The following is a 23,128-nucleotide window of genomic DNA, read 5'->3' as shown; positions in this document are numbered from 1 at the left end:
GATCTCACAAGTGAACAAAGCCAACTTCCATTTTGTATGTCAAAAATCCAAGGAGACAAAAGAGAAGTATAAGTAGCTTTACACCACTGCCTCAGACTTTTCTTTAGAAGGACAGCTCACTTTTCAAAAAGTTCCTCTTTCTAATAGCAATAATTTTGTATGTTTCAGTAAAGAGGATGGTTTTTTGTTTTTTTGGGTTTGGCGGTTTTTTTTTTTTTTTTAGATAACACATCTATTTTAAGAGTGAGCTTTAAAAGTGAGGTCCTGGGAACGCATGTACATTTTTGCCTGGGTTTGTTAATGAAGAATGACACTAAATTGTTGTGTGATGGGTAATGCTTAGTTCATTACTCACTGACATGTGCCTTGATACCATCAACTCCTCAACCAAATTTAGCCCTGTTACAAGCAGATGTAACTTCGCTGGAGTCAATGGGATGAGTTTGCATCTGCAGACGGAGAAGTTGGAGAGTATCACCCTTTCCTGGCAGCTCAGCGCAGCCCGGCTCCTCCGCTGCTCCAGCCCGGGCGAGTCCGGACCTTGCCCGCAGGTTTAATCCTGCTACCGCCGCACTACACCCCAGCCCGCTCCCGGTCCGCCGACCCGGCCCGGCCTCCCCTCCCTCCCGAGACCCTCCCGCCGGGGTGCAAGGGGCGGCGGGGCAGCTCCGCCGTCACACGGAACACCCGCCCCAGGAAGGGCCGGATCCCGCTGCCAGCCACGGCCGGAGTCCCCCGCCGCCGCCGCTGCTCACCGCCAGTACACCCCGCCCCGTCCCCGTGTCTCCCGGCGGCCGGGGCCGACCTGCGGCACCGTCCCGTCCCTCCCCCGCCCTCGGAGGACAGCTCCGGCCCCCGGGGAGTCGGCGGGCGGGAGCGGGATGGAAACTTACTTGGGGTTAGAGGAATTCCAATATATGGGGTCTAAAACGATGGACCGCGCCAGTGCAGTTCTGCATAAAACCATCACGGCTCCCCAGCAGTACTTCCAGGCGGAGGCATCTCGCCTCCGCGCTGCCATGGTCGCAGGCGGCACCGAGTCCCTCCCCGGAGCCTCGCCAACTCCGCCGTGCGCCTTCCCACGCACCTGAGCAGCAACAGCAGGGTGGGTGCCCGGTATCCCAACAGCCGGGACGACTGATACGGAAAAAAGAGTAATAAAAAAAAAATTGAAAAAAATCACACGGTAAGAGTCGACGATGCACTTAGCGAGAGCTGCAAGCAGATCTACTGAGTCATGTATGCCACTCGCACGTAGGGATATCTCCTGAGAGGTCAGATCCAAGCTACCTCCGAAGTAACAGCAATAGCAAAAAAATGCAAACGCCTCAGTCCTTCCTCTTAGTGGGGGTCTCCCGGCTGCCTTGGAAGATGCCACTCAAACTGCCAACTCCCATTTGGATCCAGAGCGCCATACGCGTTCACAGTGTCTAAGGCTCGTGTGAAAAGGAGTAAAACAAAAAAATATATTTAAAAAAAGGTAAAATAAAAGATGGTGGGAGAAATAAAAGGGTTAGGGGAAAAAGGACACAGCTTCGGCGGGAGATTCCTTCTGTATGTCTCTCACTGGTCCCCGCAGTTTGCAATCCGCACGGGCACCAGCCCGGGCTGTTTCAGGCAGCTCGGAAGCAACCGCGAGTCAATAAATCCACTCCGAGTCAGCTCCCCCAGTCCCGAGGAGGCGCATCCACAGGGCTCCGGCTTCCCCGAGGGGCACTGCTGTCCTTGTCGCCGGCAAAGACCACGGAGCGGAGCAAGGAAATAAACAGGGGCGGACAAAAATGATTACAAAAAAAAAAAAAAAAAAAACCAAAACCAACCAAAAAAACGGCGGGGCGGGGGGGTCGCAGCGTCAGATCGTCCCTCTCCCGTTGCGCGATCTGCAGTGCGCGCCGCGGCGGCCGACTGAGGGGGAGGAACGCCGGGCGCGGGACTTGCGCCACCGCGCAACCCAGGGCGGAGGAGAAGGAATGGAGCGAGGGAAGAGGAGCGGCGCCAGCCACAGTCGTTCCCACCGCGGCGCTTCCAACCCCCGGTGCCGCCGCTGCGAGCTCCCAGCGCAGGAGCGCGGCCGGCAGCAGCGCGCTGCCGTAGCCATATAAGCGCGGCCCCGCTGCCCCGCCGCCGCCGCTCATAGGGCCGCCGCCGGGCCGCCGCGCTGGTTGGGCGCCGCGCCTGTCACTTACCGCCGAGCGGCGGGCGGGGCCGCGCCGAGCCCGGCCGAGCGGGCCGGCAGGTAACACCCCCCGGCCCCGCTGCGCCGCGGGCGGCCGCTGCCCGCCGTGCGCGGACAGTCCGCTCGCTGTGACTCACACCAGGGCTGTGCGGGAGGCGCGGCGGGCCCAGATGGAGCGAAATCGGGGCGGGGGGGGGGCGTGGGGGGAGAAATTAAATAAGCATTAAAAAACAGCCTTTGCTAAAACTGTTTCCCAAGTATACTGCCGTTCAAAGAGCGGGAAGCAGCGGCAGGGCCGGAGGCACGGGGCTCCCCCACCACCCTGCCCGCTGCTGCGAGCGCAGCACCCCGGGGGAGCGCACTGCCGGCGCTGCGCGGCAGCGGCCACCTCCGCGCCGTTGCGCGGGAAAGGGCTGGGCCGTGTTCCCACTGGCGCGGAGCTCCGTGCACAACTTTCTGCGGGTTCCCTGCCGGGAAGGAGGCCTGAGGGTGCTTCCGCGCTCGGTTCCTACTGGCCCTTCCCACGGCTTCTGTGAGTTTTCGAAGTTTATCTGGTTGCGCGACTATTAGCCACGGGCCGTCACTGAATAAAGAAGAGCCGGACATGCCGAGCCCCTCAGAGGGATGCAGAACGGCGGGCAATGCGGGGCTCCGGGGCCGGCTGAGGATTCCCTCCCCTTTCTCTGGCGATTGCTCAGAGCCTCTTTCTTCCCCTCTAGATATTCGTGGGAAGGGTTCGGACACAGCTCGTTTTCAGACGCCGCGTATCCCACCAACACGGCACCTGGCCCTTTTATTTCATCCTATCATTAATTTCTGGCCAGAGGCAGCTACCTGCGGGCAGCGCTGGAGGTGTTTTCCCCGCGGCTTCGCAGGTCCCCCGGGAGGTGCGGAGGGCGCCGGGGGTCGCGGGTACCCCCGACGCCGCCCTCGGAGCCCGACACGCCGCGGCTCCCGCGGCACTTCCACGGGGACACAGCTCCCACTAGCGGCCAGCGGCTGCCCTCCGCAGGGGGAGCGCTCCCGCTCGGCGGTCCCCCTCCACCCTCCCCCGCGTCCTGCCCGGTCCGGCGCCCACACGGTTCCACGGCAAAAGTCGCCGGCAAAAGCGAAACAGGGCGGCGGTACCGCTGCCCCGGGAGGTGGTACCGGGCTGGGGAGGCGGCACACACGAGGGGTCCACAACGAGAGCTGTACCGAAGCTAAACACGTGTGGTGTAATGGCATAGTCGCTCCTGTGAAATTAAGGGGGTTACCGAATTTCTTCCAGTAGAGACTTCTTGCCAAAATAGTATCTGCAGAAAGGATTAAAAGTGAAATCCCAGGAAATTACGGCGCTCTTTCTGCCATTTCCCTACCTTTTAGTCGAGGCATGCAAAGAACATGCTACCAAAGACCCTAATAAAGAGCCAATTTCGCATAATTTTATTCCTGAAGAAATATGGGTATTCGCTTAAAAATCGGCTTCGTGGTGGTGCTTGTCCAGCTTTTAGACGAACGCCAAGAAGCTCTTATAAGGAAAACAACTGGCAGTGTAATTTATTTCCCTGATCAATTTTGGAACCCAGTGTTCTCTTTCGACCCCTTTTCAACTGAACGGGTGTTTCAGCCTGGCAGAGCCCGCTCCTCCCGCCCGCAACAGAGGGGAAAAAAATTGGACGCGCGCTCGAAGCCCCATAGATTTTGTGTTAATTGTGTAGGGTTGTTCTCTAATGAAATCTACCACTCAAGAAAACAAGGAAATCAGTTTGCTTTTCAGACAAAACATCGAATACGTTTTAAGTAAACTGCTTAATTAAATTTAATTTGCAGTGAGGAAGGAATTGCAGATCCGGCGACACAATTTGGTGGAAAAGGATCTGATTCCCGGGACGGAAACTTAGCACTCAAGTGGGAGCTTAGGTATCTATGCACACCGAGGGGCATCAAAGGAGAACTTCACCAATGAGGGGAGGAAAGTACTTAATTATTAAACTTTTAAGCAAATGTGTGGTGTATAGCCGGTCGTGAGGCAACGTAAACACGGAGCCTGATCAATGCTTCCAGAAACAGAGACATGCAAAAATAGGTCTATCTCAATTTTGTGATGCTGCTGCTTCTGTTTGTTTAGAAGCAAAAGGTTACGAGCGGTGTTTTGTAAAAGCTGTGAGTAAACTGTGACCTCTAACTCTTCGTATCCTTGCTTTAAGTAAACCAGAGGAAATGAAGAGTCCTGGTATTGTCTGAAAATATCCTCCTGTAGCTAAATATATCACACGGCGCCTATTGTCCAGTGCCTAATCATTTTTACGCAAATACAGCTGTTTTACTTTACTGTCCAGCATCCTACCGATGCACACTGTAAGAGTAAAAAAATCCGCGTTAACAAAATCATTTTTCAGTAAAAAACAAGACAAAATTGGGCACTTGTTTCCGAGATAACCTAAGAAACAAAGATTAAGACATCCAAAGAAATGCGGGCTCGGTGGCTACACGGCTCAGGTCACCCTTTTTGGCCGAGGAACCGGTCCCTGCGGCTGGGGTCGGGTCGCAGAGCCCTTTCAGCGCTGCAGAGTTACGGTTCCGAGCAGGGCCGGGCCGGGCCGGACCAGGAGGCGGGGGCCGGGCGGGGGCGGGCGGCGCTCTGAGGGGCTGCGGCGGCGCGGAGCCCTTGGGCAGCCGCCCTGCGACCGCGCTCCTTCCCCGGTCTCGACCCTTGCGCCCGCTGCATCAGCCTCCAGCCTTTCCGTCTCGCTTCCGAGAAGGGCCTCGGACACGGGAGAAACGTAAGAGTAAAGGTTGGGGACGGGGATTTCAAAGCAAAAATGCCGACGAATGTTCGGAAGTTAGAAATCGGCTTCGGCCGCCGCTTCTCTGGGGGCTATTTCAGGAGGAGGGCCCGGCAGACATTTCGGGTTTCGCAAGGAACGCGGTTTCCTTACAGACGAACACACAGGGAACAGGCTTCTGGGGGAAATCCTGCCGCGGCTGTGGGAGCGGCGCCGCGGCCCCCCAGCGCCCGGGCGGTCCGGCTCGGCGGACGAGGATGGACGCACAAATGGACAGATGGGTGGATAAGCGCGGCCAGAGAGCAGGTGAGACCTGCCTATCCCTTGCCTTCACTGAAAAACTGGGACTTAGCTGTTTGCACCGCTTAAACCTTTATTTCCTGTACCTCACCCAGGGTTAAAAAAAAAAAAAATCGTGTTTTCACCTTCTTTCCGACAGTAATGTGGGGAATAACTACACAGATAGTACTGGCTCTGGTACTACAAAATCTATAACGAAGGGCAGCTAACCTGAATGGGATCAGGATTGGGCCCACAATCCCAGATTCTCTTTTAAACATCAACCAAAACATGAAAATTTTGAAGCGGAAAAGCTCACCATCATTCATCATTACATGAAAATGTACCAATTTTCAAAGTCGAAAAGATATAACTCAATGGATACAATTACTGCTAAATTCAATAAAGAGAAATGATCACAATTGATGCTTATTGACTTAAATGGATTGTTTATAATTTGTGCAAAAGGCCAAGTGTGCCAGATACTTGAAACAGCTCTTCATTCACACCACAACAGTGCATTTTCTGCACTTATGGTAGAGTAAGTACATATCTAGATGTTAATTTGCCTTCTCCAGGTCTGTTTCATAACCATAGTTTTGGTTAACCATAGCTTCTTAGAAAATGAGCTTGGCTTTTCCCAAATACAGCCATAGAATTCAAGCAGCCTTGTAATAAGTCAGAGAAGACTCATACATCCAAACCATGCATTTTGACTCTGTTTGACTTAATGCCAATTCTCAGTCCCAGTATTTGAAAACAAAACTATTTACATTATTCTACGGTCTGTGATATGAGGGGTAAGAAAAATGACCTGGGATCAAGCTTCTGCCACACAACTGGCCTTTTATTATCAAAGGGGATCTATGTCCTTTTGAGCAGAGCTGATGCTGAGGCAGCGTAACCCTTGATTCTAAGTGTCAGTCCAGGGAAGATGATTGCAAGCATGAGGTTGTTCAGTACTGAAATGTCAACAGGAGCTTGGCACTATTAAGCAGGTTAACAAAACGGTGGGATGGAAAGAGGGGTATAACCCTGAAAGGCACACGTGGCAGGACCAGCATGAGAATGGAACAGAGGTGCATGAAAGTCATGGTTCAGCTCCTGCTAGACTGGCGCATCAGTCCGAAACCAGACCAACCCAGGCACTTCAACCCTATCCTCCTGCCTTGGAATGAGCCTTAGGCACACAGGCTGCTCCAGTTCTCTTCTGAAATAAATCCCCTCTGTAATGCAGCCTGGAAGGTGTTTATTGACTTGAATTTTGCCTGCACTTGCACCAAGCTGAGACCCTGCAATGACAGAGCTAAGACCCCAAGTGCTCTGAAAATGTTTAATGAGATACTGCATACAGTTAGAAGTGAATAATAACCAACACCTCCATATTTGGTGTACATGCAATAAATGGCAGAACTCAAAACAATCCTGAGAGCATATTAATAGCATTGCAGAGGGGGATACCAGCTTCAAGTCAGGAAGGACAATAGATAGGGTGAGGTGTGTGAGGTGGCACATAGCTCAAGAGAAAAGGAGACATCAAAGGTAAATCCTTCTTTTTCAAGACAAGATAGGAATAGCTGAAGTCTTGATACTTTAGTGAGATTATACATACGTATGCAGTTGCTTGGCAGTTTAGACATCTCACTAACTTAACTGTCTCTGCTTTGCTAAGCTTCAAGGATACCATCCCTCCAATACATCTTAGGAGTTAGCTTTCCACTTGGGCTTGGAAAAACAATGATAAATGAACATGGGAAGTTCAAATGGCAGTTTAGCAAATCTCCAAAGTAAGAGCACATGTTTAGCGTGCTGCTCTAAGGCCTTCCACGCTCCTGCCTTTGCCAGACAGATGCACTGTTTCGTATTAAAATAATTATCCAGGACATTTATGAACGTGCTTGGGAAAATTAAGATCTCTTCTGTTGCCATATAAGGGAAATGAATACTGCTCATAGTAGGTGGCAACAAAAATGCCTACCTGCCTCCCTGAGGTGGTCAACAACACACAAAACCCCAGAATAACCCAAGACTTGTCTAACCAAAATTTGAAGTTGAAACTTCAAACTGTAATGAAATAAAAATTAAACACCCAACACAATCACCAATAGCACCTTCTCTATGTAGGTTTATATCCTCCTATAGATGCATATGAGGAGCTCACAATTTAAACACTACATAAATGTCAGCCTATGTTCCTACATACTTTGCATTAAATGGATATGAAGTCCTATGGGAATATAAGAATATCCCAAGTTCTTACCATCAAATGCCAACTTGCCCCCTTCCCAAACTGTGTGCACTATTTTCCTAGAAATCAACAGTATCTCTGAAGTCCTACAATAATTTTAAAAAGAAAACCCAACAATGCAAACATAACATTCACCAACACCAGGTCTGCAAAGATCTAAAACTTAGAGAATGCCTTAGGACAGCAAAGAGACAGCATATTCCACCAACTGAACTTCTACGCAACAGAGGAAATGAAACCAGACCAAACCAAAGACCTAGCTGCTTTCCCTTTTTTTTTTTTTTTTTTAAAAGGGCACTGGAAGGAGAAACAAGTAGTGAAATGTGGAATGGCAGAAGGGGCAATCTCATTAGGAATGGGCATTTTGTCCACAAGATAGTCCTAGAGGTGGGACTGAAAATAACCTGGTAACATCTAAGCCTACACAATATTAAATGCAGAAAACAAATGCTGCTATTTAGCAGCAAATTATGTGATGCAGAACAAAATGCTTGATACCACAGCTGCATGTATGATTACTTGGCTTCTTGCTTTTAGAACAGGAAACAAAACTGCATAGGTCTGTTTTGAGTATTGACTTTTAATAGCTTGTTTCTCATAAGGGAACAGGGGATGTTTTCTGTTTTAGAAATACAGGTATCAGTTGATCTTTAAATACAGCCTGCTCCTGCCAACAGGTCATGTACATGATTTATTTGGCTTCAGCTTTTGTTTTTATGCATTAAGCAACCTTCAACCTTCTTTTGTAATACAATATATAGACAAATTTAAGTACAGTAATAGTGTAGGTATTTTACCGTCTTCACATTTTCTTGACATACTGGACAAAGTGATACACATAAGTCTGCCCCCAAGCCCCGGTTTCATACAAAGCATGTTGAATACTGCTTTCAGTGGCACATTCAACTTGATCTCACATTTAATTTGCTAAATCTACAGAAACAGACCCATTGGAAATATCAGGAATTATTTCCAACTTTGTCCAGTGGCATTCAGATGCTCAGGCAACTACTGGTAACTTTCATTTTATGGTTACTACAGATGTTGCACGCTGACAGGAAAAAGAAAGTTTTAGAACTGGACAAGCTATAGTAATCTAGGTTTTGGTAGAGGAATTACATACAAAAAGGGGAACTTTATATATATAGTTTTCAATCTGTAGTTTCATTTTTCAAAATAAAACCTGTATATATAAATGGATAATATTCAAGATCTGTATAACAGTTGCTTTCTGGCTAAAACAATATATTTAGACAGAATCTCACTTTCTGTTTTTCAGTTCAAATATACTAGCCAGTCCAGTCCTTTGGGAGAAAAAACTTCCATTTTTAAATCCTTTAGGATCCATCAGATTCATTATATGGTAATGACCTTAACTTATACAATATATTATATTATGAAGTGAACTGAAGGGGTTTAGATATCGGAAGTATTGGTTTGGGTGCAGTAAGCCAAACAGCCGTTTAAACATGATACTACAGCTGAAATAAGTCTCTGTCAGAATAAAAACCAACATTCATAAAAACAGCAGCAGCCATCAATAACATTCACAACTGCAGGGATTTTTTACTGTGTGTAATTTTGCATTATAAGTAGAAGCCACAATAGTTTAAAGCAAAATTTAAAAAAATATCACTATAGTCTTGAATTTAATAATGTGAATTTTCACTCTTATAGCCGTTTATAGAAGTGTACTAAAAAAATTTACTTAAACATACGAATTTAAGACTTTCACTTTATTCGGCAAATTGGTTTATTTACACAATGGGGAACGCTGGTTGAATGCTGTCAATGTAATAAAAACAAATCTAACAGAGACAATACTGAACTCTCTATGTATTCATAGCAGAAATGACAAACTATTTCCTTACCTGTATCAGGAACATCAAGCGCAACAATGGGACAGTATCATAGGACACTGATTTAACAATAAACCACAGAGGTCCAGTAATACTATGGCAATTTACTCATGTATTTACTGACTTTAAAATAAAAACATTAAAAGTCAGCAATACCCAGTATAAAGTTCTGTCAATTATCAGAGTCAAACTCTGATGAGTAGGTCAGTAAAACCTTATCAGATCATCCACAGTTCATTAAGTGACATGAGTTGCTTCAGACCACCAATACAGAAACAAAATTGATGAAAACAGATTACCCTCTAAAAGTCAACGATGATCTGGTAAGGGTTTAACTTAATGGAAGTTTAAAAAAAAAAGAATTGCAGAGCACAGCCCCTATTAGAACAAGCTAACTTTCCAACTTTCAAAAAAGACAAAAAAAATTTGAGAGAAAGAAAAAAAACCAAAAAACACTTCAACATGAAGCTACCATACAAAGTTTTTGTTTGTTTTCCTTTTTTTGTTGTTTTTTGTTTGTTTCTTTTTTTCTTTTAAGAGTTCAGAGTTGAAATTTAATCCTGGCTTTTTAGGGAGAAGGACAGTTTTGGCCTAGACTTTCCTTTGCCCAGGATAATTTTTTGCTCTTCCTTTTGCTGACGCTGTCTCTCTTGTTCTAGTTTCATCCTCTCCTCATGAATCTTTCTTTGTTCTTCAACAATTTTCAATTGTTCTTCAGCCTATATAGGAAAATGGTAAAATTTAGGCCAGCATATTTTGCAGTCATAAAAGCAATTTACAAGTCCATATTAGCTTCCAAACAGGTCCAATCCTGCATAAGTATGTAAGCAGTTCTGCCTGAGCTAGGTGCCATAGTTGGTTTCAGTGAAACTATTTATAAAATGGTTATTTGAATTAAGTTTAGAAGAAACACTGAGAACTTTCTACAGCTAATGTATCGAAATCTGGAGTGCTTACATGCCATGTTTTTCAGCGTTGCTTTGCACATAACATATTTTAATTAAGGAAGACATTAGATACATACAGAAAGTGTCCCAACACTTGCCACGTGTAAGCTGAAGTAACATACACACATAATGAAGTAACATACCTTCAGGCTGAGGTCTCCCTGCTCCAAAACCCATCTAAAAACCCCTCCTAATCCAAAACCATCTTCACTTGATTTGCAACTTGTCGATCCTTACATTGACCTATAATTCTTACAGCTCTCTCAGTGGTCTTCTAAAGGTGCTTATAGTTCATTACATCAGTCAATACTTTAAATTTTCCATTTGTCCTGTTTCCACCATAAGAGGTTGAGAAGAGGGTAAAACAGAAAGATCTAAAACAGATGTAGTTCAAGCAAAAAGATTTAAGAAGCCTCATTTTTATATGAAAGATGTGCAACTACTTGGGCAATTGAAACTGACAGAGTTCAATCAGAATTTAGAAGCAGCTTAGTTTGTCTTATCATCAATTGATTAGAATCAGCTAATTCATATTGAATGTTTTCATGTGGCAAGCATCTGATTAAATGGGCTTGAAGACCAACAAAAGTTAGACTTTCCTAACTTACACATCTTAAGCTTATGCTGAAAGTCCCTTTCAGCACTTCTACATCAACATTATACTAGAATCAAATCTAGTTTGTACTTGTCCTGCTCAACAAAACAGAATTAGTCACACAAAGCTGAACACATTTGCAAACTTACTTCAACATTCCCCATGAGATATAGCTAAAACGTACTTTTTAAATTCTGAAGGCAGACATTTCCCTTCTAAATTAACTGCATCCAAACTGTTTTACCGACCTAGTGTTACTGCTAAGGATCTGGTCTTTTATGCTCAGGGGAAGGAAAGCAGCGTTACTGATGGAACCAGCAATATGCAAGTTAAACTCTAGAAAGGGTTGATTTGTTTAAGTGTCGCAAATCAGGCAGAGACACCCGTATTTCCCTACAGAACAGTTAAAAACACCTTCACATACCAGTTTAGCTTGCGCTTCTGCAATTTTTCGGTTATTCTCTTCTAGTATTCGCTCTAGTTCCTCACGCTTTGCACGCTCTTCTTCCTAAAGGGGAGGACAGGGCAAGATGTTAGTAAAGTAAAATACTCATTTCTGCATGTTCACTAATCTTTCTCAGAATTCTCTTGTGAACTGACTTAAAGTGGCAGCTTTACAGCCACCTATTTTGCCTCACAACGGTAAACTGTGCAGCCACTAAAACTGGTTTCTAGTACTCAATTTAAATCATCCCGCCCAGTCCAAACAGCAACCAACTAAACCCTCCCTAATCACAGAATCCTGACAATTTATTACTAGAATTTTAATATCACACAAATCAACAAGGACAACTACAAAAACTGGATAGTATTTACCAAATTAAAAAGTAATATAGAAAATATAAATAAAGTGAATAGTTTGTCTCACCAATTAAGTATACCTACGTATTCTTTACCTATACTCCTTTAATCAGCATTAAAAGTTGAATATTTACTGTCTTGTCCAGTGTCCTGCAGAGTGTGCTCCTCGGCTGCCATACGCGCCAGCTTCCTCTTTAAAATGATTTGTACTGTTAGCTTGGCAATACCTGCATCAGCAGCTCAACCATTTATAAAGAAACAACATACAAGGAAGGCTGAGCTGAGGAATGCAGATGTTTATGGTAAGAAGGAACAAAAATATGTAAATCATTCCTAAGGCAAACAATTAATAAGAAAAATACATTTACTGTTAGTGAAAAATACAAATGGTAATCCATACTTCATGGAGCTATGGGCTTCTTTCATGGGGAGAATGGACTTAACATTCAGTCAGTATTTTGACAATTTTAAGACAGCTGAAACTGTCTGCAGTATGAACTTGGAATTCAGGAGTCCAGGGAAGGCAAGATCAGGAAATAAAGCCTTTTAATTGTTGTTTTCTTGGTGAATTTTATGGAACTCTGTTATGCAACTCAAATATGAAGACTGCGTGAAAAATTTTGAAGTGTTTCAGTTCACATAATATATATCCAAATTATTTTTATATTTGGAGGATTTAAAGTTAGCCAGAGGTTTGTGTCTGTGTAAGAAAAAAAAGTTAATACGAACAAAGCAAGCATATGAAAACTTCTTACTATGACTAGTAACCAGCTACTAGCTAGCACACTTCACTCCAGGCATGGAGGTTTATTCTGCATTACAAGGAACTGGTGGGACTTGTCCACATGACAATGATGATACCAAAAATACTTTCTTAAAAAAAATCAAGTCATCCATCTGTTCAAATGAAAACCTCTAAATATTATGAATTTGCTGACTATGGACATGTAAATCAACTTAAACTCTTTGATATTAAAGTCTGAATTTGAAAAAAAAAGTATAATTTATTGGTTTCAATATTTATTGTAACTTAGCATTCCATTTGTTTCCATGTAATTTGATACTACGTGACTGACAAGTCACATCTAGTACGAAGGGGAAAGCTGCATTGCTACTGTCTCTCCTTTCGTAAGCCAATCAAAATATTAATTTAAAATAAACTGTGTAGGACGTACAGAGTGAAAAAAGCATTTGACACTTAAGACTATTTAGCACAAATTTCCTCTACAGTTTGAAGTTTGTCTTGAAATTTCTAGATCCTGGAATGATTGGTGCAGGCAGGCATCAAAGCCTTTAGTAGCAAATTACTGTCTCACAGAAAGACATTTTCAGCTTCTGCTCCAGCTGCTGATTAAAAACCAAAACAAAACAACAAAAAAAGCCCCAAAAACCCAAGTCACACGTTCAGCTTGACTTCAGACAAGGGCAACCTGCTCTTTTATAACTTCTAGGGAGAAAAAAAGGAGTTGTTAGTAGTTATTAAAAATGGATATAATGATTTGGACAGAGATCCTTCGTGAAGACATGGATTGGCTTATGCTTGAAGTCCCAGAATTAGTCCAATGTAAGCTCAAGGAAAATGTTCATTTTAAATGAAGAATAAGAAACCTATTTGTTAAAGACAGGTACTGCAGCTCACTGCTGGACCCTGCTTTTTGCCTGACTGAAGGCAAAAGCCTCTTACAGTCTAGGTAAACAAAATGAAACAAATGAAGGATATATAATTACAGATTTTTCAATACCCTTCCCCAAAATGAAAGGACTGCTGATAAATCCTGCAGCCATGGCAAAAGTTTCAAACAATTCTGAAATATGTAGGTCAGTTCCTTTAACAATCAAGTATCCTTGTTCAGGTTTTAGGAGAGTAACTGTTTAAATATCAGTGAGCTCCTCTGAATAGGCTAGAAATTAAGTTTCGCAGCAATTCAAGTTTGTATGAGAAGGGAATTAGATTTGCTGTATTCCATCTCTTTCTGAACCGAACAGGAGGCACAAACCGACACTGAAAGTTTTGCCATGGACTGTCTCTACTTTCCAAACGACCGAGCGTTACCTCTCTGGCTTTTTGTGCTGCAAGTTCAGCTTGTCGCTGTCGCTCGAGTTCTTCGAGCAACTGTTTTTCCATGATGCGCTTAGCCTCCTCCACCCTGCGGAGAACCTCTCGCTCAATCTCATCCTTTCTTTTCTCCAACTCTTCTTCTACGCGCTTAGCTACAAGTTCTTCCACTCTTCGAGCAGTTTCTTCCTCTATGAGTTTCTCTTCAATTTCTTGTTGACGACTGCAAAATGCAAACATGAGAATTACATTTTTAATCAATAATGTTTGCACTGAAACAAACTCCTTCAACACACAGCATCAGCCATGCTACTGAATAACTTCTACACATAGATGATATATTTAAAGAATATTTTGCCCTACATCTAAAGAAAGTGAATATTCAGGCCATCAATGTTCCTATCACAGGAAATCCATTCAGACCACACCATATTTAACATCTTTCTATATACTAACAGACTAAATTGAAGACAACTTATCCTACTTCTTGATTACAATTAGGGGGAAAAAAGAGAAAAAACCCCAACCTAAACCAACAACCACAACACCATGCCACCCTCCTCAAAAAAATCCAAACTCCACCCAACTTTGACCATTATTCACCCTTCAGGAGTTTAAATGGTCTCAATTTTTCACATATAGTAATAATATCCTGTAAAATCTTGTCATAAGGCCATCACCTTAGAGGCACCAAACTAATTTCCAGTATCTTAAAATAGAAGACAGAAGCAATAAAATTTGTGATTTCAATATTTTAGCTAGAATTCTAGGTGTTGTATCTGTAAGCTGGTTATCCAGTCATTTACCCTAACAAATTTCAAGTACTTCAGCTCTTAACTTTTTTAATGCAGCACTCGTGTTTCTACCATAACAATACAAAATAAATTATCAACAGTACCAAGCACTAAATAAATCCTTGCAAACTGCTGCTTTCCATGTTCTGAATTTTGGAAATATTTTTAAATGTATTGTCTTTATTTTAATTTAGCAGCAGCATCATCATTTAGCCTGATCACTACTTTAATTTTTCATTAAAAAGTATACAAATATACTAGGTAAATTTGCAGGTTAATTACCAAATACAGAAAAACAACCCAGGTAGTAATCACTGGTGCAACATCGCAATTAAGATATTCAAGGATGACCAACAGAGAATATTCTGTTTTTCATGTAGTACTATTTACTTGGAATTATTATGAGCTTTGGGGAGAAGACTCTTGGTTTTAAACTTGACACTGAACTTTCATTTTAAATATTCCATGAAGTACCGAACAATCTTATGAAACTTATCTTCTGGCCTGTCAGCAACACAAATCCAGGATTCAGAATACCAACTACTGTTGTAATATCTTAATATTCTGCCATTTTCAGAACGTTTGCATTTTCCTGTGTCATTTGGAAGATCCTTCCTAATCTTATGTGAAAAGTAACTAATTAAAAAAAAACGTTACATAATTTACCAACTTTTAGATGACCTAAGGTACAATTTGCAAATATGCAATAAGGAGATGATGAAGTATGGATCACTCATCTACATACATATGGGAAATAAAAAGGTGAAAGGCTCCCAATTTCCCCTGTTCACGTGTCATCTTTTCAAAAGTATACTGAACTAAGTGGATCTCCTTCCTAGAATGTTTTGGAACCCTCAACTCAATCATTCGGCCAGAGAATATCAATTTTAGTCTTACGATCCTCCAAAGACAGCAATCTTAGCTGGGGGCACATTAGGCCAGCAGTCACTTTTTCAAAATGGACACAAAATATCTTGAGGTGATTTTTTTCAGAAAAAAAACCCCAAAACAACATAAGACAAACAAAAAACCTGGACCACTCCCAGAAAAATCCATCAAACCCATTCTGAAACCCATTTAAGTGTTATCGCTGCCAAGCTATGACCCTTTGTAGCCAAATGTTTAAACATCCTTTATATACTAGGTATCATTTTATTTTAAAAGGTTTTCTTTCCCTCTTACAAGTATTTATTCAGCAGCAGTCTCACCATCCTGTACCAATACAGCTTAGCATACTTTAGCGTCTGTTCTAAAGAAACAATTCATCATAAAGTCCATATTCTCGTGTTTTATTAAAGTATCATAGCTTTATGTTTAACATCAGGAAATCTAGGAAAAAAGTTAGCTAATTGAATAAAGATAGTGCATCGTTACAAAAATACCATGACACTCATGTCTGAAACAGATTTTCAAATATCCTCAGCAACTGATGATGTACTCAAATTAAGCACTGTGCCTGCACACATTTCATTCTTCTCATTCCAACAAATTCCACTCAAATTTAATTAAACCAATCAAATGTATTTTTAGCCTTGTAGGCAATGATAATATTACGATGACTTAGACCTTATCAAGAAAATAAAATTATAAACACAGATATAAATCTCGGTGATTTATTCTGCAGTATACCAACTTTTTTTTTTTTTTTTTAGATCACATGAACTTACAGTATTTTATCATTTCATCATCCTGGCCTACTGAGTTATGATTCCAGAGCAACAGATAAGTCACTAATGTAAAAACTATTTTTAGTATGATCCATTTACTTCTTAAACACTAATTGTATGAAATCTGCAGAAAAGAAACCACTTATATTTCACAAAGTTTCTGAGGGGAAAAAAGTCATACTTGCAAGGCAAGAAAATGAGCATTACAGGAAAGGGCTGAAGTTAGGCTGTGTATTGAGATTTGAACAAGACATGAGAAGAAGAAAGTCACTTCCAATCTATGAACTGTTCACTGATTTATTCAATCAGAAAGGAAGTACTTCTTTCATTATCTAACATGAATCTATACTAACATACAGAACACAATTCACAGATAACTTACTAAAATACCATACTTTTCTACTCTACTAAGTTTTATTGCTTTTTCTTTTTAAAATTTAAAGTGTATTGAAGGAGTATCAAAATTCCATGCCCAATTGTTTCCAATATTGATTCTTCCTCAAATGTGTCTACTATTCTGTAGCAAGTATTGCTCAAATATCAAACTCCTTCTATACACACTTCATGAGCTGTAAAATTTCAAAGCTAACTTACATAGAAAATTTACTTACATATGAACTAAAACAGCTTGTAAGTACTAGAGTAAACTATTCATTCTATTCTCAAATTCTTAAGCACATTCCAGTTCTTCATTGTAGATATGCACAGAATATTTTTCTTAATTTAGGTACTGAATAAAATTCTAAACCACAAACCGAGGATCAGTATGTCAAAACGTGTCAATTTCCACGTGTTTGTGTTACTGTGGAAGTTTTTGATGACATCACTGTCAAAACCCTGAAATTAGCAAAGGTGATTGTCTTCAAGCAAAAATGAAAGTGACAACTTGGGATCACCAAGCCCGACAATGACAACTAGTATTTCCTGAGAACAATATGGCTGAAGTAAAGCTCCACCTGAGAATTAACGCACTACTTGGCTTCGCATGTACAAACAAGTGCTATTTCTGAATTAGGTGGTCCAATGAGCAAAGGTAGTGATCACAACTGTTCAAACCGTTCTCCTCTCTGCTGCATAAAGGTCTGTTTTATAACTTTATACGTTGCTAAACATATTAATGCACCGCCATTATTAAAGTAATATTTATATCTACAGACTTAATAAATAACCACACTCCCCATAACAAACTGAAAAAAGGGCAAGGTTTCAAATGAAACAAGTCACCGGATCTCACCGTCCTATTTGGCAAGAAAGTAATCCCACAGTGTTAATATAGCAGCTGCACAGTGTTTCTTGAAAACCTCAGTCGAGCAACTCTAGGTGCCTCCGCTCGACGCGTAACAAGCTCCACGCCACCGAGGGGAGGGGCGGGCGTGTGGAAGTGCAGCACAAAGCCTCAGGGGCGCCGAGGCCTCCGCCGCAGAGGGAAGTTTAGGAGCAGCGCAGGAGGGAGAGACCAGCGACGGCGGATGGGAAGCGGGCAGAGCCGGCCGGGAGGAGGAGGCGTGCGGGGGGCTCGCACCCCGAGTGGGCGGCTCCTACCGCACCTGAGGGAGCCGGGCTTTGAGAAAGGGGCGGATGGCGGGAAAACAGGCATTGGTTAGGCCTCAGAGAGGGCCTAAGCGCCTGTACCCAGCCGCAAGCGGCCCTAGCCCACAGGAAGAAGGCGCGGAGAGAGAGGCATCAAGGCACGGAGCACCTCCCTTCCTCCCCCATCCCTCACCACCCCTCTCGTCCCCAGCGCAGGCCCAGGGCTCACATTTTCCGCTGCCGCTCGAACTCCGCTTTTTTCTCCTCCTCCTCCCTCTTCTGTTTCTCGTCCAGGCTGCTGCGCTTGCTCACCGTGCGCCCGAAGATGTCGATACGGTCGGGGGGGGAGGAGGCGCGGTCGCGGTCCCGGTCCCGGTCGCGCCGGGAGGAGGGGGCCGTGTTAGAGCGCGAGCGGGAGCGGGACTCCCGGCGCCGGTTCCGCTTGCTCTCCCGGGACTTGGAGCGCTTCCGTGCCCGCTCTTTTTCTCGGGAGCGGGACCGCGATCGGCTCCGGTTCTTCTTGTTGTGCTTGGAGCTCTTGGTGTGCTTGGAGCGGGACGAGCTCCGGCTGCGGGACCGACCCATCCCGGCAGAGGAGAGGAGAGGCCGCGCCGGCGACCGCTCGACCACCCCCGCCCCCTTTGCTAGCGGCGCCTGAGAGAGGTGCGAGGAGGCTCTGCGCGCATCAGCACCGCCCGGGCGGGCCCTTCGTCCTCTCCCTTTCCACCGCTTTGCGCTGCGAGGAGAAGGAACAGGCCCCGGGAGCGGGAGTGAGTCCGGACGCGGCCAAGATGGCGGCCCTGGCTAAGCAGTGACTCTCCTCTCCCGCCCCACAATGCACCGCGCCGCGCCCGAGCTGTTCGCTCCCCTCCCCACCGCCTCCGGCGCCGCGGCGGAGGAGCCCGAGAGCACTCGTCAATGTTCGGCAGCCAATGGCAAGCGCCGCTTGGAGCGGGCCCCTCGGCAGCGATGATGAGGAGCGCTCCGGCCGAAGGGTTGCCTGAGAGAGAATTGCTGGGTTTCCTTTAACTGAAAGTTGTATCAAGCACTGAATATTTTCTTTTTCTTTTGTTTTGATACGGGAAACAGAGGGAATTATCAGTGCAGATTACGGAAGTTGCGAAAAACGCTTAAAGGCCCCACTAAATTGTGAAAATTAGTTTTTGAGTCCTCTTGCACCTCTGTGAAGACCCATCCTTAAAGGGAACGAATCACCTGAGATTCGTAAATGCTCATTGGCAGAAAGGAACGACAACAGTCAGAGGGTCGCAAACAACCAGAAGGTTTTATCAGTGAATTACACACACTTGGCAAAGAAATTAGTATGTTAGTCCCATGGCAGTGGGTTTTGGATAAAAGGGCAGGGTGAAAGGGAAGAGAGGAATTAATGAGGGAAAGAAGAATTAAAGCTGAAAAAGAGGTCATCAGTTTTGGTTCCACCGTCGACCCAGCTGAGGGAATGTCAATCCTGATTTCAGCGTCCATCCAGCTGTGTCGGTCTGGCCGATGAGATGCCCAGGGTCCTAGGGGTCTGTCTCCTTCTAGTTTGTCTCCAGTGTGGCATAGGGAAGGGCTCTCTTGGTCGTATTTAAATGTATTTACCTGTACATGTTATTGTCCATTGTTAGCAACAGGTGTGTAGGCATAGAAGAGTATGAACTCAGTGGTGTCCAGGTCAGGCAGAGACTATGAACTCAGTTGTTCTATAGGCATGTGTAGGATGTTTTTATTCCAGTTCTGCCGTGTAATTGTTAGCCATTTCTGCTATAACAAAATTTGGAACTGGCGTTATTCTTTATTTTAGTAAACTGGTGCAATCTATAGATAGTTAACCTCATTCTTTACTTTGAGCCAAAATTTTAGCTCCTTGATAGCTTTCAGAACTTGTGTGCTTGCTTTTTTTTTTTTTTTTTTTTTTTTTTTTTTTTTTTTTTTTAATAGGTCTGCATTTTTTCTAAGTACTTATACTAAGCTTGCAAAAGGTTCCTTTAGCCATTGGACAAAATCCACTCTCACGTTAAGATCTTTTCTCCTAACTAATTTGATTGACTTGCCTTATTTTTCTCAAAGGAAGACTTTCTTATTTTGAAACTCAGTCTATTTAGTACCAAAAATAAGTAAAATGGAAGCATCTTTCTGACAGGTCATTGTGCAAGTAATAGCTGAGTAAAGGACATGGTGAAACCTGCACGGCAGGAATTCCAGTGCCACAGGCCCTGGGCATACTTGTTTGTCCCTAGCCCTGGGGAAGCTCATGCAACAGGTAACTAAGAAAGTTGATAATCAGACCTTTTAGCCCCTCACCGGGTAGGTAAGTTTCTAGCTGGCACCTTTCCTGAAGCAATTTGCTACAAGTGTGTACTGGAGCCTTTAAATTCATACTGTGCATCAGGTTCTGGATAAAAAATATATCATAATTTTTTTAGTACTACATATCATAGCGGATGTACCAAACTTGACCTGAAATGTAGTAGGGAGGAAGGGGCAGAATTAATTATTTCACGGTCACTTATAACTATAAATGAGTTTTAAAAATAATTTTCATAAACCAAGGTTTCTCCTTGGTAAAGTCACTCTAACCTGGACCTGTATTTATTGTTATTTTAGACAACCTTGGTTGTCTGAAGAAGTACCAATTTCATCAGCAGATTTTTATTCCTATTTATTAATATTGACTCATCAGAGCTATAAAATGTAATATGCAATATTTTATGAGAACAATTAATTATGATAGATTGTGTGGAATTAAGGAATTATATAGAGTAACGAAATAATTTCCTCCAATCCATTATTGTATTGTTCCGTCTCATTTTTTTTAAGTTTCCAAATAAATAAGAGCACAAGATTTTTAACACCTGTAATAGTTTAAGGTCATTACTCTATTTACTTGGTTATTTATGAGGTCTAACTTCTAGTACTTCTGGAAAAATCTCTTTTTCCTCTTGAAAAATACATTCCTAATAGATAAAAAATTTAGTAGAAGAACATTGCTATCTGTGATTTCTCTTTACTTTGAAGTTTGGTAGTTGTTTGATTGTTTTTGGTTGGTTTTTTTTTTAATTCTTCCACCTTATATTTCCCAGCTTAATGATAGTAAAATATTAATATTTAGGGTTTGTTTTTTTTCCCACCCAGATATAATTACAATTGATATGGAATTACAGTACCAAAAGGAACTTTTTAGTAAATACTAAATTTAAAAACTTTGTTTAATTACATAATTTAATTTCTTGTTTTCAGCTAATTAAAAAAGAAGATGGTAATTTCCCTTGTCAGTTTTCTTTCAAAATTTTCAATATTTGATTAAAGTCATGCAAATTTTTTTTTGATTAAATAATATTAGAATTGTTGTGTTTTTAATCCCTTGTAAGTACGTGTTTTATTCCCAGTTTGCAAGCCATACTGAATTTCCATGCACCCTTGTGTTTTTGCATTTTTTTTCCATTTAATGTATCTCCGTATATTAAAATGCATAGTTCGCTTCTTAAAACGGTTGCCTTGGAGTTGGAAAATACCTTATTTGACAGCCAAATGGTGGTGTAATTAAAGCACCTCACCCTTCTTTACCTTGGCTGCTGTCATCACATGAAATCTCTCAACCCATAGGCATTTGGGGATAGCTCCATGGAGATATTGTGTTCTTATAATCTCCAGATTGTACCTGCTCTTGCTTACACTACCACTTCTGTCATTATCTGGGTCAAGAGGGATCTTGGGAGATTAAAGGTGGATTATTTTGGGTTGTGCTAGTGTGGCACAGCTGGATGTGACATCTTTGCAATAGGTCTAAAACAGAAGAACTCTGGAGGGCAAGCAGGGGAAGAAAGCAAGAGCATAATAGGATAAGGTGTTTGGTATGTAATTTGCTGTCATCTGGTATAGTCTGCCTCACAATAGTAAGAGAGCAGAAGTAGCACAGAAGAGCTAAGAAGAAAAAGGTGGTTTAAATGTGTATTGGTTCTTTCAAAGTAGCTGTTTCAGCCAGAGTTCAGAAACTATGAATACAGGTGGGGGGTTCAGTTATTTTTTATTCTAAGTATGAGGCAGCACTGGGATTCATGTCACGTAGATCACAGAAGCTGTACAGGAGTAGAAGTTGTATCATTTAGTTACTTTTTAATGATTTTTTAATGCCTAATGCTGGAGTTGCTTGTTGTGCTTATGTTTTTTTTGTCAGGTGCTTTGTTTCTCTTTGAGCAGCTCTGTGGAGTTCTGAGCTGCTAAGCTGCAGAGGTAGGGAGATGGGCAGAACAGCTGTGAGGAAGGCATGGCAGGATCATGGAACAGTTGGCAGAAAGAGAAATATCCTTTCTAAAACTTGAGAGAATAAGTGACAAAAACTCTGCTTCAAAGGACTACTAAGAAGAAGAAAAACAGTTTATTGAAAGAATGTAGAAGAAATGCTGTAAAATGAGAAATTAAATAAATGCAAAGAGTTTTCACATTGTACTTATAAAGAAAAGTTGAGTAGACTGTATACATAAGTATAGTTATTAGGTAAAATAACTATTTTCCTCTTTTCCATGTTCAGATGATAATCATGTCCTTGGAAATGAGCAATACTGTACAGAATGCTGTTGAAAGTGTTTTGTAATTTGGATATGCAAAAAGGCACAGCTTGAGTAATCAGGACTAGTGTGTGGATATATGATAATCAAATTAATTTAAAACAATATCTGGTTTCTTTCCCATGTGGATTTAGTTTTAGAAAATAAAGAAAATTGCCAAATTTCAATCAATGTGGGAATTTAAAAATTGCATTGTCAATGCCAGAGGACACTTTGTGATTTTTTGTTTTATGTAAGCCCACTAGCCAGTTTTTTTTTAACATTTGGACTACGTTTTTCTGTCTACATGGTAGGGGGGAAAGAAATGTTCATCTGTATGCTTTGTTTGCAGTGCCTAGTCTATTTAGGTCCTAAACAAAAGCTCTTGAATGCTGTTAGAAGTGGTGAATATAAGTTTTGATCACAACTTGAGACACTGATCTGCAAATCGTAGTGGTTCATAGTAATGCACCTTTTTCTGAGTATTTTTTTTCAATATAATTGATACCATGGTAAGTATGCACATTTAAGATCACATGTAAGTATTTATATATGGACCTATGCCTTGGTCCGTCAAAGACTGGCAATAATAAAAGTCCAGCCAAGCTTCCTGAGCAGCTGCATAATCATAGAGCTACTTTAACTCAGTAGGCATGCTCTCATTTTTCTGAAGGACTTCATAGCAATTATAGTGTTGGTATGTGTGACTAGGGATTTAAGCCAATCAGAAATGAGTTGAGGTGTCATCTAAGCTTCGTGAGGGACTGATCCAATGTGAACACTGGGATAATACCTTTAAAAAACCCCCAAAACCACAAACAAAACAAACCAGAGTAGCAACGAACACTGTTATTCAAAACC

General features: G+C 42.6%; 2 protein-coding genes and 1 long non-coding RNA gene across 4 annotated transcripts in view; 1 reads left to right on the top strand and 2 right to left on the bottom strand.

Moving 5' to 3' along the window:
* The window catches only part of LOC121673397 (ephrin-B2), a 45,706-nt gene extending 43,622 nt beyond the window's left edge, over window positions 1-2,084 (bottom strand). Inside the window, exon 1 of the mRNA XM_042046685.1 lies at window positions 894-2,084. Coding sequence (XP_041902619.1) covers window positions 894-1,021 — 128 coding nt within the window. The 5' untranslated portion in view covers window positions 1,022-2,084. The remainder of the gene's footprint in view (window positions 1-893) is intronic.
* A 2,698-nt stretch (window positions 2,085-4,782) lies between these two features.
* On the top strand, window positions 4,783-5,645 carry LOC121673396. Its single transcript, XR_006019199.1, has 3 exons — window positions 4,783-4,941; window positions 5,100-5,250; window positions 5,384-5,645. It is a non-coding gene; the product is annotated as an uncharacterized LOC121673396 (long non-coding RNA).
* Window positions 5,646-8,031: 2,386 nt separating this feature from the next.
* On the bottom strand, window positions 8,032-18,559 carry LOC121673395 (arginine and glutamate-rich protein 1). 2 transcript variants are annotated; one of them, XM_042046684.1, is made up of 4 exons: window positions 17,950-18,559; window positions 13,727-13,952; window positions 11,297-11,380; window positions 8,032-10,049 (listed from the first exon to the last, which is right to left on the bottom strand). In XM_042046684.1, the coding sequence occupies exons 1-4, from the start codon at window positions 18,303-18,305 to the stop codon at window positions 9,885-9,887; spliced, it is 831 nt and encodes a 276-aa protein (XP_041902618.1). In that variant the 5' UTR covers window positions 18,306-18,559; the 3' UTR covers window positions 8,032-9,884. The 2 variants fall into 2 exon arrangements, 1 of the variants encoding a protein (XP_041902618.1); XR_006019198.1 differs by lacking the exon at window positions 8,032-10,049 and having other exon boundaries at window positions 11,311-11,380; window positions 11,808-13,952.
* Between the last annotated feature and the right edge of the window lie 4,569 nt (window positions 18,560-23,128).

Source organism: Corvus kubaryi, unplaced genomic scaffold (assembly GCF_017639235.1).
Source record: "Corvus kubaryi isolate FWS band 111438036 unplaced genomic scaffold, C.kubaryi_AGA036_p1.0 65380, whole genome shotgun sequence".
Taxonomy (NCBI): domain Eukaryota; kingdom Metazoa; phylum Chordata; class Aves; order Passeriformes; family Corvidae; genus Corvus; species Corvus kubaryi.
The sequence above is the reverse complement of the archived record's forward strand: the minus strand, read 5'-3'. Positions and strand labels throughout refer to the sequence as shown.